This window comes from Setaria italica, chromosome VIII, assembly GCF_000263155.2.
Source record: "Setaria italica strain Yugu1 chromosome VIII, Setaria_italica_v2.0, whole genome shotgun sequence".
Classification (NCBI taxonomy): domain Eukaryota; kingdom Viridiplantae; phylum Streptophyta; class Magnoliopsida; order Poales; family Poaceae; genus Setaria; species Setaria italica.
Genome location: NC_028457.1, coordinates 27,424,781 through 27,444,051, shown reverse-complemented (window position 1 = coordinate 27,444,051; position 19,271 = coordinate 27,424,781). Strand labels below are relative to the sequence as shown.

At 43.1% G+C, this 19,271-nt stretch overlaps 3 protein-coding genes across 4 annotated transcripts; 1 reads left to right on the top strand and 2 right to left on the bottom strand.

The window, feature by feature from the left end:
- Nucleotides 1-1,107: 1,107 nt before the first annotated feature.
- On the top strand, nucleotides 1,108-2,248 carry LOC101759699 (probable protein S-acyltransferase 7). The gene has a single exon (XM_022829411.1). The coding sequence runs from the start codon at nucleotides 1,327-1,329 to the stop codon at nucleotides 2,173-2,175; it is 849 nt and encodes a 282-aa protein (XP_022685146.1). The 5' UTR covers nucleotides 1,108-1,326; the 3' UTR covers nucleotides 2,176-2,248.
- Nucleotides 2,249-5,728: 3,480 nt separating this feature from the next.
- LOC101762535 lies at nucleotides 5,729-7,546 on the bottom strand. Its single transcript, XM_004979340.2, has one exon. It carries the CDS (start codon nucleotides 7,069-7,071, stop codon nucleotides 6,166-6,168), a length of 906 nt encoding a protein of 301 aa, XP_004979397.1. The 5' UTR covers nucleotides 7,072-7,546; the 3' UTR covers nucleotides 5,729-6,165.
- A 2,200-nt stretch (nucleotides 7,547-9,746) lies between these two features.
- LOC101759289 (ATP-dependent DNA helicase At3g02060, chloroplastic) lies at nucleotides 9,747-19,063 on the bottom strand. Of its 2 annotated transcripts, none has more exons than XM_004980515.3 (14): nucleotides 18,446-19,063; nucleotides 17,944-18,169; nucleotides 16,839-17,084; nucleotides 16,253-16,387; nucleotides 15,788-15,912; nucleotides 15,144-15,283; nucleotides 14,087-14,157; nucleotides 13,232-13,393; nucleotides 12,986-13,072; nucleotides 11,996-12,169; nucleotides 11,844-11,888; nucleotides 11,552-11,722; nucleotides 11,284-11,469; nucleotides 9,747-10,667 (listed from the first exon to the last, which is right to left on the bottom strand). In XM_004980515.3, exons 1-14 carry the CDS (start codon nucleotides 18,763-18,765, stop codon nucleotides 10,566-10,568), a joined length of 2,190 nt encoding a protein of 729 aa, XP_004980572.2. In that variant the 5' UTR covers nucleotides 18,766-19,063; the 3' UTR covers nucleotides 9,747-10,565. The 2 variants fall into 2 exon arrangements, with proteins under 2 accessions (XP_004980572.2, XP_012704041.1); XM_012848587.3 differs by having other exon boundaries at nucleotides 17,944-18,186; nucleotides 18,446-18,581.
- Between the last annotated feature and the right edge of the window lie 208 nt (nucleotides 19,064-19,271).

Below are 19,271 nucleotides of genomic sequence, written 5' to 3'. Positions count from 1 at the left end.
ATCGATCCAATTTTGACATGGGAAGTGGAAACAATACGGTCCTCTTTGCTATGTTACTATGCGATTGAATGAATGGTAAAATTCCTGGTTTCGTCCATGGTTGTGGTGTCGTTTTCCCCAAGAAAGAAGAGAGTGTGAGGAAGAAGAAAATAATGCTAGCAGTTGAATCTAAGTTCCTGTGGCTCTTGTCGTTGACTGAGATCGTCCATGCAACTATAGTATAGGATAGCATCACCATCACCCTTTCTTCCTTGCACTTTTATTCATCATGAGATTCTTCTACAGCCAGGTACGTACCCGTGTTTCCGGAGCTGTATGATGCTCGTGCTATCTTTAGCCATGGCGATTCCCCTCCTCCGATCCATTCTTTGCACCCCGATAACAAGCACGACGCGCTATAGCTCCTCCCTCCTATGGATAGCACGATGACGTCCGAAACGGGAAAACGAGGCGAGCTTCCCCTCCCTCCTCTCCCACCACCCCCGTCCCGGCCGCCGCTCTGCAGGGGCCGGCCCATGCGGGTGAGGTGACGACGCGGCGGCGATCACCGGACCGGCGCCGGCGCCCCACGTACCTGGGACGACGATGAAGGGGAGGTCCCTGTTTAAGAGCCCTCTCCCCCGCAGCTACCTCTCCGACACCGCCTCGAGCGCCTCGTCGGCCGCCGTCGCCACCCACCGCGTCTACCAAGTCTGGAGAGGAAAGAATGTAATCAGATTGATTTCCTCCGCGCGTCCTCCCGAACGAATGTGATGAAATTCCTTCCCTGAAAATGGCTGTGACGATCATGGCCTGATGAGATGGTTTGGTCTTCTTCCGTGTGGCATGCAGAGATTCCTCTGCGGCGGTCGGCTCATCTTCGGTCCGGACGCGAGCTCCATCGTGCTCACGGTAGCGCTCATCATGACGCCGCTCGCGCTCTTCGTCGCCTTCGTCTCGTTCCGGCTCGCCGACCTCATCGGGAAGCCGCTCGGCGCCGCCGTCCCGGCGACGGCCATGGCCGTCGGCGCATTCGTGAGTCCGTCGTCAATCGATCCACATATACATACATACATACATACATACATACATACATACATACATATATATATAATTTAGCTGAAACTAACAGATCGACGGCGCGTGCAGGACGTGGTGGTGCTGGTGCTGACGTCGGGGCGGGACCCCGGGATCATCCCCCGGAACGCGCGTCCGCCGGAGCCCGACGACGCCGACAGCACGGCCTCCCCCGCCGCGGCGAGCACCGCGCCGTCGTGGTCGCTCCCCCCGACGCGCGACGTGTACGTGAACGGCACCGTCGTCAAGGTCAAGTACTGCCATACCTGCATGCTCTACCGGCCGCCGCGCTGCTCCCACTGCTCCGTCTGCAACAACTGCGTCGACCGCTTCGACCACCACTGCCCCTGGGTGGGCCAGTGCATCGGCCGGCGGAACTACCGCTTCTTCTTCATGTTCATATCTTCGACGACGTTCCTGTGCCTCTACGTGTTCGGCTTCTGCTGGGTGAACCTGTACCTCATCTCCCGGCAGTACGGCGTGGGGCTCGGCCGCGCCGTCGCCGACTCGCCGGTGTCGGGGTTCCTCATCGCCTACACCTTCGTCACCGCCTGGTTCGTCGGCGGGCTCACGGCGTTCCACTCCTACCTCGTCTGCACCAACCAGACCACGTACGAGAACTTCCGGTACCGGTACGAGGGGAAGGCCAACCCCTTCAACCGCGGCGCCGCCGCCAACGTCACCGAGATCTTCTTCTCGCCGATCCCGCCGTCGAGGAACGACTTCAGGGCCAAGGTCTCCCCCGCCGACCCCGACGCCGCCGCGCTCTACTACCTCGGCCCGCTGTCGTCGGAGTCGAGGATCAGCTTCTACACACGGGGCAGCCTCAGCTTCGACATGGCCAAGGCCAGCTTCGACCTCAACTACTCCGCCAAGCGCACCAGCGTCGCCTCGTCCTCCGACTTCGGTGACATCTACGGCGGCCAGGGCCACGGCGGCGGGCTCGACCGGGTCTCGACGCACCAGCAACCGCGGCACTCTATCTTCGGTGGGCCTGGCAGGGAGAGCAGGAAGGTGGAGGAGGAAGCCGACGCGGTCACGGCGGAGCTCGGGGCGACGAAGCCGCAGTACGGCGGCGGCGCCGGCCGGCCGCGCGGGGGGGAGTTCGAGGTGGTGTGAATGGGAATCGCGAATGGGAATGCGATTTGAGTGCGTGTGTTTTTCGTGTGATTGTGTCCGTGTCCGTGTATGTCGTAGCCTCAGCTTCGTCCTCCTGTTTGGAAATGGGATGGCTCGTAGCATGCATTCTACTTCCTGGTACACTATAGGTCAAGGCGTCATGTATGTATAGTTTGTATACATGTATATATAGGCTGCCTATGCACATACATGCACACATGAGTTGATGTTTCGGAAGTTGCATTGGAACCGAATGCTAGGTAGGAGATACACATACACATGATTGGTATGGCTTCGAGCAACTCCAGCAAAAACGCTCAAGTCAAGACCTCCAAAAACTAAATGTGAGTTCTTTCTATTTTTTGAGGGCTACAAAAATACAACCACTATAGCAATAGTCCCTTCGACAAAGGGCTTCCTAAGAAACTCGGGAATAGAGGTGGAGGGAGGAATTTAGAGATCTTTCCATACCGGAAATCTAATAAAGGATCTGTTCGAGTAGGAGTTGTTCTAAGAACGAAATTGGGATTAAATGGGCTCGTCAATTTGGACCATTGTTGCCAAATTTTAGTAAGACAAGCATTGACAAAGTGGTTACAGACCAATCTCGCACTTAATCCAAAAATCATACTTCTTGTGTTTCTTATGATGTGATATACAAATCGAGGTCAATATTGGTTATGTTCTAACATTGCAAATTTGCAATGTATTAGTAGCCATATAGGTCCATATGTCATAATTAGGAGTGTTGTGGCCATTTATTTGGTTCAAATAAAACTTCTGCGCGTCTAGAACTCTTTTCTTCCCCTGCAAACTGTATCGAACATCCAAAATTTCCGTTGTTAAAATGGAAACAGGGTCGAGCGTCGACACAGGGAAAAAAGAACTTCTGCACTATGAAACATATGCAAGCACATGAAGGGTACTTTGTTCATGCATGTTTTATTAAGGACCCATCAACATTCAACATAGATGCAAGAGGTAACGCAGCCAAATCGTAGCTGAGTGTACAGAGACCAAGAACAATAGGGTAAGACAATATTCATGTTGTCAAAACAACAAACGTTCATAGCCCAAATAAACAAAGGAAGTGCTTCCGACTTTGGAGCAGAGAACTACTGGCTCCACTACCACTCAACAAGTAACACAAAACGAAGGTGCCCATTTTTTATGAGTTCACCTGTTGTTGGCATCTGACTGTGTTCAACCAGCATTCAACAGGTTACAAGTCCATCTCATGATGCAATGTGATAAATTGGCTGTTTGGCGAGCACCCATAAAGCTAGCAGCAGAGTGTTGCTAACCAATGCATCCACTAATTCAGGAAAGCTGAGCACGATTGGCAACAGTAACATTCACCTAGAATAGAAAATAATTAAAAAAAATGTCAGCTTTGTACAACTGAAATAGCAGGAGAGATATTTCCCTGGCAGGAAAAATTTACAAAGAAAATATTCTGGAAAGGTAATACTGTTTTTGATTTGCTTATAGTAGAGCATCGTTAGCCTGTTTGGCCTCTATTATGGTGACATTGCTCATACCTTTTCTGTGTATGCACAAAATTCAGTAGCGGTGAGACCTCCAAGTGAAGAAAAACTCGGCAATTGACTTTCTTCAGTCTTCTTCTCGTATCTGGTTAAAAGATAGATGATCAGTAGCTCCACACCTCCACTGCCTTATAAAGATAAGAAATTTGTCAACACCCCATTGTCCATTCCTTGTACATCCAGCAACTGATGTCAGTTGACAAAACTAGGTTCATTTTAAAAAATCAACAAAGCAAATGATTACTCAAGTTCTCATAAGAACAAATAGAAATTAGTGCACATCTTTGCTATTGGGTACAGGCACTGTGGCTTGCTTGGGTTCCCTCCCCCCTGAAGGCTTTCTCAAGAAAGCACTGGATATGTGCTGCGAAGCCAACAAGATTTACCAGAGAAAGCCTTCAAGGGAGAGAGGGACCAAGAGAGCCATGCCAATTGTCACTCTTGGTTCTAAGCTCACGGTGCAGACAACATTGGTGGGATATGGAAATGGAAGAACTTAGCGGGCATTTATATAGTGCTCAGAAACTACAATGCATGATGCAGTTATCACAAATTAATAAACTAATATGACCAAGACAAGCAGCAACCAATGTATAATTAAAACAAGAAAGTGCTATTGTGATTACAGAGTGGTAAAGTGATAAACATAGGCTCAACTGCCTAGAAAGAGACCATTTACTTTACCTAGTGGAACGATCTTTTTAAGAAAGCTTTTGTCCAATGGTATCTGACTGTGCCCATCAATTGGTGCTACTCAAGGTTACAACTGATTCCTACTTGCAGTCTAACCACCATCTTTCATGCCACCTCATCTAGTATCACAAGGCTAAAAGATGTATTGCAGAGGATCTGCTTCCAATTGATTCACCCACAGGCAAACTAAATGAGAATTTGACAAGAATCTCATATTGGATAGAAATATAGAGTATAGAAGTCCTAACTGACCCTTCGGTTTAAGGAGTAGCCACACAGCTTCTCACCAATAAAAAGAAGCACTAGGCAAAAGATCCACAAAGGTGTAGATCTGGAGCACAGATGGTACGATAAGTAGTTAGTTGTCAATGTCAGAATCTCTAGAGGACATCTTTTGCTGCCCAGCATATCTATGATAAAGCAATAGAAGATTCATGCAGCTGCCAAAGAAAAAATTACAGCAGTAACCTGTGGAAGCATATGAAAACACACCTTGCATTGGATTTGCTTTATCATTTCACAAGCAAAAGAAAAATAGCTTGGCACAACCAAAAAAGAAACGTTGTAAAGAAAACAACACAGGTTTGCCACTCTCAACAGATACCATAGATATATAGCTACATAATTCAGTTATATATGATAGATAGCAAAAAAAAAACCATAAAGATACAATAAATGAAATTTCATTTGCAGAATTCAATTATAAGTCTGAAAACGAAAGTTCGAAATATGGTTATAAAAGAGGGAGCATTTAAGTTTGACAATGAATGCATCATTACAAGCCTATTACTAACAGATATATTCCTATGCCCTAGTTAAAGGTATAGACCCAAAAAATGCAGTGAATATGATATAACTGAATAAGGTTCTTGCCAACCCTTTAGCTTCAGTTTGTTGAATAGGCCTTGTCTCACATTCTAAAAAGTAGTGTTATCAAATTTAACAAATCATGGCGATGAGAACCTAGCAGTGGTGTCCCTACAGGGTGGGTTTCTGATTCTGAACAATCCACTTGGGGTTCTGATTCTGAATAATCCTCTTGGTGCAAAGAGATTCTGAATTCTTTGACTTTTGGTTCTGTAGTTCTTTTTTTTGCATATGATGCATGCTTGTAACATCATCATGAGGTCATCAGGCAATTCCTTCATCTTCTTCAATATTTCACTATGTTTTAAAACTAAGCACCTAATGGATGGGTTTGAGTTTCTCCATTAAAGAATATGCAAGATTCAATTGTTCAAAGACAACTGCAATCACAGGCCAAAATTCTAACTAATAATTCCATAAATGGTATCTCAATGGAAGAGTCGGTATAAAAGCGCCAAAGCTCAACGGCTAGTCACATGTGTGTGCATAGAGACTTGGCATATGTCTGGCACTTCAAAAGTGCTACAGATGAACAGCTACAGCTAACAAGCCAGTAATAAACCAGAAATATTGCAAAAGTAATTCTCTTGATTGAAGTGGACAGAACTACCAAACGAACACCAACAAGCATTGCAATAATTGAGTGACCTACAACAATTATCCAGGTACTGATTGGGCTATTGGCCAATTCAACAAAGCAATTGGTCCACAGCAGCTACTACTTGTACTCTCTCCTAGCAGCTAAAACATCAGCATCCCTCGGAACAAATTCTGCTGCCATGTCCCAAATTCCCCATCCTTTTCAGGGGTTCACTTCTTGACAAGATCAGATGCTTGAGTCGGTTGAAATGTACCTAGTTAATCCAATACGACACATCATATTTCACTCCTGCGCCACGCTCTTGCTGACGATGCCCTTACCCTGCAAATGCTCCATCTCCGTCATCGCCCCAGTGGACGCCACTGTGGGCAATGCATCGTAGGAGGATCCATTATGCCTCCTCCCCGTACCGGCGCTGGTGTCAACCCCGAACCACCTCGCCACCCCGAGCAGCACCAGGGTCGCAACGGCAGCCACGAGGACGCAGTGCACAGACAGGGCGAGGTCCATGACGGCGACGGCCCTGATCCTCGCCTCCTCCACCTCGCACCGCGTGGCGGGCGCCGTGGCGCCACCGGCGTCCAGGAGGCGGTGGCACCCCGCGGGCACGCACGCGTCGACGTAGAGGCTGAGCCCGGTCTGCGCCGCCCAGAGCCCGCCCACGGCGCCCGCGCAGGCGAGCCCCGCCTCGGCGACGAAGTGGGCCGCCGCCGCCACCGTGCCCCTCGGCGCGGAGGCGGAGAGCGACGAGGCGAGGGATGCCGCGGCGGCGGCGAGGAGAAGGAGGCGCGCGACGGCGAGCGCGTGCTGCTGGAGGTCGGAGGCCGGGAGCGAGGCGGCGAGGAGGCCTGCGGCGCGGGCGAGGAGGAGGAGGGGCAGGGAGAGGAGGAGCGGGCGAAGGAGCGGGAGGTGGGGCGGGAGGAACGGGAGCGGGAGGAGCGGGAGCAGCGGCGGGAGGAGCAGCAGCGGGAGGAGCGGCGTGGAGGCCAGAGGGAGGAAGGCAAACGGGAGCGCGAGGAGCGGCGGGAGGAGGCGGAGGAGCGGGTGGCGGAGCAGGCGGAGGAGGCGGTGGTGGAGGGAGGACGGGGAGAGGTGGGAGACGGCGGCGACGAGGAGGTGGGACAGGGAGGTCGCGAGCAGGGAGAATGAGAGGGCGAGGTGGCACGCGAGCAGCAGCGCCTTCGCCATTGGGGTCGGGCAGCGCGGTCGGGGGAGTCCCGAGGAGGAGGAGCGGAGGATGCCGGAGTTTTGGGGCGGGGGAGGGAGGTGGGGAGGAGGGCGGCGAGAAATGCGGCGGGGCGGAGGAGCGAGAGCGCGGTCAACCGTGTCCGCGAGGACGGCGGCGGAGGGGAACCGGTTGCAGGCGGTTCTCGGTCATTCCGGCGTGGATCCGGTTTGTCCCGGAATCACACAGCGTGATGAACTTCCAAAATTATGCTCACCCAGAGCTAATGCAAAGTTTCGGAATTTTTTTAAGACTGTTCGGAATGTTTTTTTAGCGAATTTGCACCTTTTTCAGCACCTGGGGCCATTTGCGCACACGCACAAGACCCTTCATGCACTGGATCATTAGCATGTGCAGTAATAAGAAAAGGTCGTATTTTTTAACCACACATTTAAATTAAATTACAACTGTATTATTGTATTTATTAGTATAAGATCTTGGCCATATTTGAGTACTTTTGAATGGTATTTTCTCAAAAAAAATTAAAGGTCAAGGATTATTTTACTTTATAAATCTAGAGAAAAGCATTCATATTTAGTGTAAAACTAGTCCACCGTGCTCCTGTACGGGCTAATATTTTTAAAAACTATTGTATTTAAAAAAATTAGAAATTAAACTCCTAGCTAATAATCAAATTTATTTATCTACTACTATCTTATTTTTTCAATATTCCAACATATAGATGTGTACTTATCTTTGTCTATGATTGATTTTTAATTAGTAATTACTTTATAATTTTTTTCATCCACATTCACACTTTTTCTATTTTGTATCGCACCTCCATACATTATGTTTAGCATAAGAATCAGTATTTTTCATCACTTCATCACATACATGTATAAATGGTCTACATGGTGTCACTCGTCATGCGTATATATTTAACTTAGTATTTCTATATTAACAATGACATATATATATAATTTAGAATTATATATTAGTTTACTTTTGGATATTTTTGTATGATGCACGTGAAGATAATTTGATTAAGATTTAGATTTTTTTTACTTTAGGTATTTTTAATAACAACATACGGGGGTAAATTATATACAAATTTATTTTTATTAGTATAAGATCTTTACAACAAGACCATATTTGAGCACTTTTGAATGGTATTTTCTCTAAAAAAACAAAGCTCAAGCATTCTTTTATAAATCTAGAGAAAATCATTCATATTTAGTGTAAAATTGTTCCCTGAGAGAATTGTACCATAAGAAGAATATTACATGTTCAACTGAAACAAAATTTAGTATGAAAAAAGCTATATACCTATAAAGTTACTAATTAAACTAAATGACCAAAAACTGTTAGATTATATTGTTGGGTGTGAGGAAACAAAAATTTGACCCACCAACAGCCCACCTGGACGGCCGCTAATATTTCCGTATTCTTCAACCCATGTGTGGCCATGCCATATGCCCGGAATTCCTATCCATTTTCCAAAAGAAATTAATCAACTTATCTTCTATTATTTGAGATTTGTGCGGAGTATAATAAGTGGAGGAGATTGGAGCACGCGAGCACATGAGCGGTTTAGGGTGGAGCTATGGACAGGTGTCGTCGCGTGGGTGGGGAGGCTGCATGGGTGGTTTCTCCGTACGTGGATGGGTGAGATTCCTTTAGATTCAAAACTTTAATCGTATTTTTCTCTTAAATTGTAAATGTATTTTGGATTCCGTTTGAATCACGATGCTATTTAGAATTTATGCAACAAAACAAGATCCAATATGAATATATTTTAGTTTTTTAAAAAAATCAACATTTTTAATGCACTCTTTCAGCATTTTGAATATACGTTTTCAACATTTTCTACGTAAATGTTGAACTACTTCATTGAAAATGTTGAACTAGGGTGTATATAAATGTTAAATCTAGTCTTTTAAAATATTGACTACATTAGAGTAATATCTTAAACGTACTTTGGAAGAAAAATGTTGAAATAGTATTTTGCAAAAAATGTTGGTGTGTAAAAAATGTTGAGCCATAATTTTGTTGAATGTAAAAAAAGTTGAAAAATTGTTTGCTTGTGTGTAAAAATACGTTAAGACATAATGTTGTTGGATGTAAAACAAAGTTGAAGAAACATGTTGATGCATATAAAAAATGTTGATCAACTCAATAAATGTTTGTGACGATTAAACCCGATTTTAAAGAAAATGTTGATGAATGTAAAGAAATGTTGGTGAATGTTAAAAAGATGTTAAATAAAAAATATTGAACCATAATGTTGGTGAATGTAAAAAAAGTTGAACGAAAAATATTCAAAAGGAAAAATGCTGATCAACATAATGTTGGTGTATTCAAAAAATGTTTAAAAAATAATTTGATTCAAAATATGATCAAGTGTGGTCTTGATTTGTAGATCTCGTCATAAGAAACATTATGGTTCAAACGAAATTTTATTTGTAAACTACGGATTTTTTTTCTTTGAATCTTTGTTTTACAAAAAACCGAACATGTGTCAGACTTGCTACATGAGATGCACTGACTTCTTTTCTGTGTGCGGACGTGTATTACAGTAATCGTGGACTGTGGACCTATTTGATGGGCTGTTGTTGGGCTTTAAAGATCAACACGTTAAATATCTAGCAGAAGATAGATAGGAGATCCCACCTTGTGTCATTCGGCCAATTGCCAACTCTACAATTTAACAGATCGGATGTCACTTTCAATTTATATGTTCCTGAATCTACTAACCAAAATGTTTCTTCTAACAAATCTCTATTAAAGACTCTATAGCAGAGAGCTTTTCTGAGATATTCGTTTTCATTCAGTTCAATCATGCTAAGCTCATACATTGAAGCGCACCTCTTGAACCGCTACACAACTTTGTTGTAGAAAACGAATATGATCACTGTCACCTGTCAGTCTGTCACTACCTGCTTACAATACATTAATTTACAGACCAATTGGCCCCAAATTCCCTAATATTTCTTTTTGTCAGACAAATGGTGTATGGTCAATGCCAACGCTACCAACCTGTTAGTCGAGCAACAACTTGATAGTCCATCCGTCAAAGATCTTGCCTAGTTTTGAATATAATCTATTTTGTCAGATAGGATCAAAATTGAGTTCTCCAAGCTTCCCAATGTCACGCTGCATCTCAACTTCTCAAGTTAGTATTATGCAACAGGCAATCCATCAGCCACTGCTGTCAGCAAATGTAGAAAATGCAATCTGTGGCTTCTAGCGTCCTCCTGTAAAATTTGGCAGACCGACTTTAGGTATGCTCTGTTATGTTAACAATTCTGACAGACTTTCCTAAACCAGTTATGTGTATGATTGGGCATGCCTTGGCTTGGCAGAGCCTGAGGCCAATATCACCACGAGGAAGAACCATCCATTGCAGACTACCCCAATTGCCAAGGCTGCTTTCTCAGAGACTTTCTCTTCGAGCATGGATAGTTTGCTCCCTTTCATGGTGGCGGCAAAAACATTCAGTTCTTGTAAACAAAAGTATCTAGTACTTCACAAGGGCTGGTATCACAGCATAGCAGTCTGCTAAGCAATGGAAAAGCCAGTTCAGAAGTAGAGTGTCTGGTAAACTGACGAGTAGTTCAGCCTAAAAAAAGCACACTTGTCAGAAAAAAAAGGCAATACATATGAAAAAAGTAAATACTAAGTTCCTCCAGATACACCCACAAAGGGAGTTTATGTGCTACATGCAAATTAACAAGGAAAATTCGAACCAATGGTACAAGATACTATCGGTATTCAGTAGATAACAAGGGACATTAGGACAGATTAACTCATGATCAACAAAAATACAAAATACAGTTAAGTTCCGGTTTTTATGTCATGCGACCAGTAGATAAAATGACTGTCAGTCTGTCCCTAGAAGGCTGCAACAGCAGGTCGCCTCCTCTTTCAAACATCATATCAGAAAAATGGTTGATAGAAAGATTGGCACTAAACCACTAACCATTGGCCTGTGCACCTAGATTAATGATCTCAATAATTTCAGCTATACAGATAATGGTGACGTAATTTAGTTTGACAACATTGTTCAATTGTGTTGGACATGAAACCTATAAAACCCCAAAATTTAATTTTATTATTGCATGATGCTTTGGCAAGCTTTGTTTATAGTATTTTAACAATGATAAGTGCAACCTGCCAAAATGATTTTCCTCACAGCTGGTCTGGGAAATTGCATATTCGGACACATGGATCTTTACCTTAATTTCTTTTCCGACGAACGATAGGGAATTCCGATGTGTTTCGGAAGTCATCGCTTCTGTCATGAGCCTAAATACCTTCTTGTTCATGTTTGTTTTCATGAATATCGTTTTGCCAGATGGATATACCCGACTGATACCAAGATCTGCTGCCATCCGCCTTACATAGAGCTTTTTCAATAGCAACTGTGAGAAAAAAAAGTAGCGCCCAACTGTGTAAGCCACTGAACTGAAACCATCAACTCTGATCATATTAGCACTTTCCTACCTCCATATCACGGGGCTCCTTTCCATATCGTCGACGAAGATCTTCTGTGAACTGTATTAAGGTCCATAGATCTTTCTCTGCAGCTTTTGCTGCTTCATTGAGCAATTCGACAGGATTTTCCAGGTAACTAATATATTCAGAGGAGAGATGAGGAGAAATGTTTATATCCAGCTGCTTGAAGAAAAGGGCCACTCAGAAACAATGTTTTAATAAAATTGCGAAGTATCATTATGTAGTCCTTGCAAAAGAAAGCTATGCTGCTGCCTAAATTGAGAAGTATTTTCAGGTTCACCTGAACATCTTTGTAAGGAACAGGTACAAGGCAAAACTGATCAACCTGAAAATTAGTGAACAAAATAATATGAAGTGCAGAAGTTGCAGTAAGTATGAGAACAAAATGAGGGAAAATCATTAGTAAATGTGTGTCCAAATAAATGAAGATACCTTTGACAAGCTGTCAAAAAGCATATCAAAGAATAGATCAATGCCAACATTTGCAACATCTCCAGATTGTTGGTCACCAAACAAACTTCCAAACCCCCTGATACCCATATCCTTCTCTGCAACATGAAAACCTTGGCCAAGCTCTGAATGCTCCTCAATAGCTCCAAGTCTATCCTGTAGATGGAAATGTTAAATGGCATATGCAGAAGGCTCTGATCTGCCGGTTATAAATGGAGTCTTTTGGAGTTCAACTCTTGCTAAAGCAAAAGAAGCCTCCTATGTATAGAGCGTCCCCAACAAATGGTTGTCAAAATAATTAACCACCATCCCTCTGGTAAAAAATACTTGACGTTTTGGACATGCCGTGTTCTCCATTGAGTACTTCTGACCATTATTTCTACTATAATATATTTACATGATCCAAGAAATTTACAGACCATGAAAGTTTTTTTAAAGACACATCTACATGTATGATTTTTCATGTTTCCCAACTAAACATTTAAAAGTAGTAATGAAAGTTTCTCAAGTATGACCTGATCTTAATGTACTTATGAAAGCAAGTAAGCAACCAGCGAAATAGCATGTTTCCTATCTTAATGACATCATATCTTGCCTATGCGGCTGCAGGAGGGGTTATTGGTGGGGCAGTATTCTGACTCTTGTGTGAGTAGGTCTCGTCTACAATTTCTTTTTCTCAAACAAGCAGGAGAGCTGTGTATCATTGCATTAAGAAAAGAGTCTTACAAACACCAACACACAAGTAATAAGGTACTAATGCCAGCTATTCTGTAAATTGATCTTAGCAAAAACACAAGGAATGAACACAGAATATCTTTGAACAATCAAAGGTCAGGTCCAGGTTCTATTTGCTACTGGAACTTCCACGTCTTGTATAACAGCAAAATATGCTTTCAGCATCAGATACAGTAAACACTGGAACAAAATAATGGATACAAATAAGAAACTAGAAGGCATTGCTGTAGAGCTCACCGTTGCAACTCTTGAGAGCAAAGACTTATCCGTGTAGAAGAGGTATGCAAAACCTTCCCTACCTGATCGTCCTACTCTTCCTCGTAACTGAAGGAAAGGCAAAATAATGGGCTCAAGATTTAGAGATTAGAGTATTCATCAATTGAGGATGATTTGGTAATTAATCATACTGATATGACCTAAGCTTCGATACATTAAATAATTCTGCTAACAAGGCAAAGAAAAACTACAAGAAAAGAAAGCTACCTGATACAGCTGGGCGAGTCCAAATAGTTCTGCAAACTGGACAATTATTGTATTTGCGTTTGCAACATCTATTCCACTTTCAATAATATGCGTGCAGACAAGAATTTTCACTTCCCCGCGGGCAAACTTTTCCATTGCAAATTGTATGTTCTTTGACATTTTCTTCAGGAAATAAGTTTTAACAAGAAAATTAGTCAATAGTTAGCAACTGGGACACAAACACGTTTCGGGCAGAATAGTTAGCAATTTAAGATGAAGACTTGAACTAAGTTGGCATGTTAAACTTAAATAAATGAATCAAAGCACAAAATGATAAGAGCTATAGAAGAATAAGGACATGGTCCCAGACAGAACATCCACTTGAATTATTTTGGACAAATAACCAACCACACCGTGATACCATACTCATAATGGAAAAGACTAAAGATAACACAGTACGGAATTTTTGCTTTTTAATATAATGCAAGGTATACAAATATAGATATTGATATTGTTTACTAAAGAGCAAGGAATTATGAAAATAGGAACAATAAATATTAAGTTGCATGCACCAACCAGTTTAACCTAAAAGCTTAAGCTGATGGGGAGAGGTGGGCAATTCACTTATACTCCAACACTCCCCCTCACATGCAAGCTCCCTCAGGCCGCATATGTGGAAATTGGAGTGGGCTGGAATTATTTTATTTAATCGCGCCCGCCATGATTCGAACTCAAGGCCTCTAAGCCCTGATACCATATTGAGTTGCATGCACCAACTAGTTCAACCCAAAAGCTTTGGGTTGAATTGGTTGATGCATGCAACTCAATACTCCAACAGTAAAGCAGATGTCCTGCTTAACAGCTTAGTTAACCTACCTTTCCATGAGCAACAGCGATTGGTACATCTGGCAAAGAGTCCTTGAGAAACTGCAACACATCGTCTATTGCTGTTGAATGATGAAATCAAATATGAGAAAATGCATATGTATTTTTGAATGTAATAGTGCACTGTTTTATCCAAAAAGTTCATACAGGTGTATCCCTTATTATATAAGATCCAGTGCACAAAATAATATAGAGAAATTATATTCATATTTGTAAAGCAGGATTTCAGCTGAACCAATTTAGTCCTGTTGATACTGTTCAACCATTCAAATGAGATATCTATTAAACAGGATAAATAATAAATACACTTTAACCAAGCCAGATTTGCACGCAAGATTTATCTTGTCGAAGCATAATTCAGTGAATTTGAAAAAGAAAACATAAGACCAACATAAGAGGAACTAGGTGGCTTTAAATTAAGAGGAAAATAGGCACCCAAATTCACAAGTACTTGAACTTGGGTGGTCTGGGCGTCATCCTGTTATGGTCGGGATTACTTATCAGAGAAGGAGGCGTCAGTAGGCGGCTAGCAGAGTCCTTTTTGCATTGGATAGCTATAGCTGAGTTTTGGTTGTGCAATTAGTTGAGATATGGGTGTTTGAGTCATTATAGGACTCTATCTCTATTTGTAATCCGGCCTATTTATAGAGGCCGCAGAGGAGGAATAGATAAGCTTAAACCAATCTATTATCTCATCTCCTATTCTCTGTCTTCCTCATCCCTGCTACCATCGTCGCTCAGGCGACCTTCCCCCCAAGCAACATGGGCAGGAAGCCAGCAACTCAGCGGCCGGCAACCTCCCATAGCTACCCCATACGCTCACTACCCCAGGGTCGTGACACATCCACACCCACAACCAACTGGGCTAGTCTCAGTTCCTATAATTCAGTGAATTTGGCTCAACCAGGCCAATTGTTTCCCATGGTAAACAGGACAAATTTAAAGATCAGTAAAGTAGGAATTATTAAGAAAGCAAGTTTGTGATTCATACATTAATTATGAGGGTCTATCATGAACAAAAATCATCAGAAGATAACAAAACTGTGACCTTTTATTCGTGGTACAACATAGAAGACTTGACCGCCACGTTGCAGCTCAAACTTGATAGTTGAGAGGGCCCTTTCTTTACTAAATGCTGACACATATGTCTTTACTGCTACTCTTTCAGGAGGTGGTGTAGACATTAAACTGAAAGTAGAAATATACTTCAATACAAAAAACAGACAATGAAGTACAAAAGTTGAATGCAACTAATTAGGAAGAACCATGTAAACATAAACACTACAGGAATAACACTATCTAATGTATCAAGCAACCTGCACTAAAGTAGTGTTGATTGTTGGCTAATTTATTGCAAGCTATAATAGTCCAATCATCCATGGAACATAATAAGGTCAAAAAAATTCATAGATGGTATTCTTGTAGAGATCTTTTACACCACCGCCCGAAGTTTTACTTGGAACAATAACATTAAGGTGCTAGGTATCATTCATATTTCAAACAAATAATAAACAAAATACAGTAACACCTATATTTTATTTTTATAAGTCCAGTGAGAAGTATCAGCAGATATGTAGGGACTAAAGGGAGCAAAACTAGATCAGTTAGCAAGTAATATTAAAAATCTGAATTTCTTGTTGATGTCTAATGATAATCGCTCGGAATGGTCTTAACTAGTAACCATCATGTTACCTTGCATCCCGGAAACCAGTCAAAGCCAGATACAGGGTACGTGGGATGGGTGTTGCAGAGAGTGTAAGAACATCAATAGAAGACTTGTATGATGCAATCTTCTCCTTTTGCTGGACACCAAATTTCTGTAAAGAAGAAAGATAAAGTATGTGAAGATATATGCATAAAAGAAAAAATATGATAATGATTAAACAGACTAAAATTTTCCTTCAAGATGTCAATCACATCACTGAACTATGGCAAATTAGATCTAACATTTCATAAAATTAGTTTTGTGAGCTTTGAGAAGAATGAAACCAATTTAGTTTTCAGATAATCAATTCTTTCCTTGGAACTTGCCGTTCATCCAAATTATCATAATCAAAGCAATGTATAACACCACCAGACTAGAACAGCAACAAAGCACAAATGACAACAAAAGCACTTCAAGGACGAAAAAAGATGTAGCAAGATTCATAAAAGTACTTGTTCTTCATCCACCACTAGAAGACCAAGATTGCTATAGGCCATCCTTTCCGTAAGGAGAGCATGAGTTCCAACAATGATGTGCAAATCTCCATTCTTAATCTTTGTTATTAGGTCATCTTTTTCATCTTTGGTCTGCAAAAAAAGGTATTGCCATGTTATGCAATGTAATTAAGTTGACTCCGTAAGCAAATAAATTTATATCTGCAACACACTTGACATCAACACAACGTACCATTCCAAAAGTTATGAATAATTATTAGAATTTCCTATCACTATTGGAAGAGAAGGATGAGAAAAAGGCTTCATTAAAATAAGTTTGTGCAATAATCTGACAATTAATAACATTCTGCGAAAATGCAGTACTACCACAGCTATGTAATATATTATATAGCTTACCTTTCTAGCTAATATAAGTCCTATTTATATGGATTTTCTTTTCCATGCCACGTTAGACTAAGAATCAGGAGACTAGGGTGCAATATGGTCTAGGATAAAAAATTAAACATAAACTTAGATTGTTCTGAAGCAAAAAGAATTTGAATGCACCGCATTGTTGGATAAACTGATCTCTGACATGGCATACCTGAGCACCACTAAATATGGCAACCTTTATGTCCGGATAATTGGCAAAACGCTCAGTCATTACATCATAGTGTTGCTTGGCAAGTATAATCGTTGGCGCGAGAACCATAGCTTGATATCCTGCAGATATAACAATGAATATAGCACGCATTGCAACTTCCGTTTTGCCAAAGCCCACATCTCCACAGATTAATCTATCCATTGGTGTTTCCCTTTCTGTCAGATCTTTCTCAACATCTATAAAAGCCTGCCATTTGAGTGAACACCATTTAATCCAGCACCTCAATATTATTTATTAAGAAATTTTGCCTTGCAAATGTTAATACAACTTAATCAAACAGAAATTAAGAAAACTCCATCATGCCTTTGTCATGAAAACAAGAAAATTAAACCAGATGTTTTCCCAAAAAAAGTAAGAAGTAAGAAGAAAGTATCAATGACATGCAACTATAAAAATTTGGAACTAGTCAGGACAAATTTCATGATAATGGTATTAGGATTTATCTCATTTAGATCCCAGTATCCCACACAGCAGGATAGTAATCCAATCAGCTCAACTGATTAAAATTCTAGGATATACCAAATGGGATCCTCAATTGTAAGAACAGAAACTATCAGGATAGTAATGCATACAATATATTATCCCATATCTAGTAGAAATGAAATCCCAGCTAGGAGGCTTGTAAGTCATAAGCCACATAAGCCTAACAGATATCTTACACCGGTATGAATAAGCAATTTCAGTACTGAATAAGGTGCAAATAGATCTGAAAGACTTCTACATTCAACCCCCAAAAAAACAGTAAATGCCAAAAAATCAGGAAGCAATATAACAACAGATTCTGAGGGCATAAAGCGACCTTATGCACAGTTGCCATACATTTTACCCATGATTTAAGCATCTAACAAGATGGAAATGTCTTTTATTTAGGAAAATATCATGCCATGTTGAACAGGATCTAAAGTAGCAAATACACACATCGCATCAGTCATCGGGGTATTAGTCTGCTATCACCTATGTCAGTGAAAGGATAACTGTATTTTTCTGTTTCTACTAACTAGCAATTTTTTAGAAGAACAAACAATTGCATTTGATTCAAGTAGACCTGGCATTGATCTGGAGTAGGTTCATAAGGAAATTCAGCAGCAAACTCTTCCATTGCCACAGGCTTTGGGTATGGAGGTCTGCTCTGCCTCATCCTTTGCAAATACAACTCCATCAGGTTGACAACCATCTTCTGAACAGCAAGCTTCCCTTTGAGCCTCCGCTTCTCCCAGGTAGAAGGATCATTCAGTTTGCTCAAATTCCGCGGTCTCTTCTTCTCATGAGGCCTGAAAAGGACATCAATCTGGATAAATGGTTAACGTGAATTTTTAATTTCCAGTAGAGATCGAGATAATGGCTTGTAGGTCATAATATATCATGAATGTGTTCGTTGCCACCAATCGAAATTGCAAAGTCACTGACATCCCAAAAGTGGCAGTTCGAAATTTTGGTTACTGATACAGATTAGCATTTTCAATTGGAGTACAAATTGAAAGGGTTGCGAAGCAGAGAAACAGTATAATGCGCAAATGGCAGGTGGATGAGGACTAAGGAGGTCATACAGGTTGTATCTGTAGAGCATGCGTGCGGCCTGGTCGACAGCGAGCTTGGCCATGGCGTCGGCATACTGAATGAAGACGTAGTCGACGCCGTCCTCGGCGCTGATGCAGGCGAACTTGCCGACGCCAACCTTCTTGTGCACGACGTACTCCCCGGGCTCCAGCTCCCGCGGGTCCACCCTGTGCCCCAGCGAGCTCCCCGCCGCCACCCCCTTCCTCCGCGTCTCCCCCTCCTCGTCGCCGTCGGCCTCGGCTTCCCCGCCGCCGCCGCCTCTGTCCCCGCGGAGCTGGCTGAGGCCGAGGCGCTGCTGGTCGCGGATCATGCGGAGGTAGGCCTCGGCCTGGGCCGGGTCGACGGGGGAAGCGGACGAGGCCGCCGCGGCGGAGGCGGCGTCGCGGCGGCGGACGATGGCGCGGAGGCGGTAGTTGAGCTGCGAGATGTCGTCGGGGGCGACGGAGGCCGCGGCGGCCGTGGCTGTCGCCGCCAGCACGAGGCGCAGGCGGCGGGGCGTGGGGAGGCGGGGTTGAAAAATTCGAGCGGGCGGGCGGAGGCGGAGCAGGAGCAGGGGTGGGGGATGGGGATGGGGATGGTGCGCCGCAAGCGGAGGGGCGCGGGCGGGTGGGCGGCCATGGAGGGGCGGAACGGGGACGCGACGCCGAGGCTACGGGGAGGCGGGGGTCATCGGAGGGAGGGGAGACGGAGGGGTTTAAGCCGGGCCGGCGGAAGCGTGTGGATGGTGGGAGAGGCGGGGCAACGGATAATTCTTGCGGGGGTTTGCGTGGACCGGGTGCACGGGCGGGAGATATTTGGCTCGTGGGTGTTGGACGA

Excerpts from the sequence above, each read along its gene's own strand:
- LOC101759699 (XM_022829411.1), top strand. The coding sequence starts at position 1,327 with ATGCTCTACCGGCCGCCGCGCTGCTCCCACTGCTCCGTCTGCAACAAC.
- LOC101762535 (XM_004979340.2), bottom strand. The coding sequence starts at position 7,071 with ATGGCGAAGGCGCTGCTGCTCGCGTGCCACCTCGCCCTCTCATTCTCC.
- LOC101759289 (XM_004980515.3), bottom strand. The coding sequence starts at position 18,765 with ATGATCCGCGACCAGCAGCGCCTCGGCCTCAGCCAGCTCCGCGGGGAC. Across the intron at positions 15,284-15,787 it reads ACTGGTTTCCGGGATGCAAG|TTTAATGTCTACACCACCTC; the intron begins GTAACATGATGG and ends TTCTACTTTCAG. Across the intron at positions 10,668-11,283 it reads TCGTCGGAAAAGAAATTAAG|GCTGAACTACTCGTCAGTTT; the intron begins GTAAAGATCCAT and ends TGCTTTTTTTAG.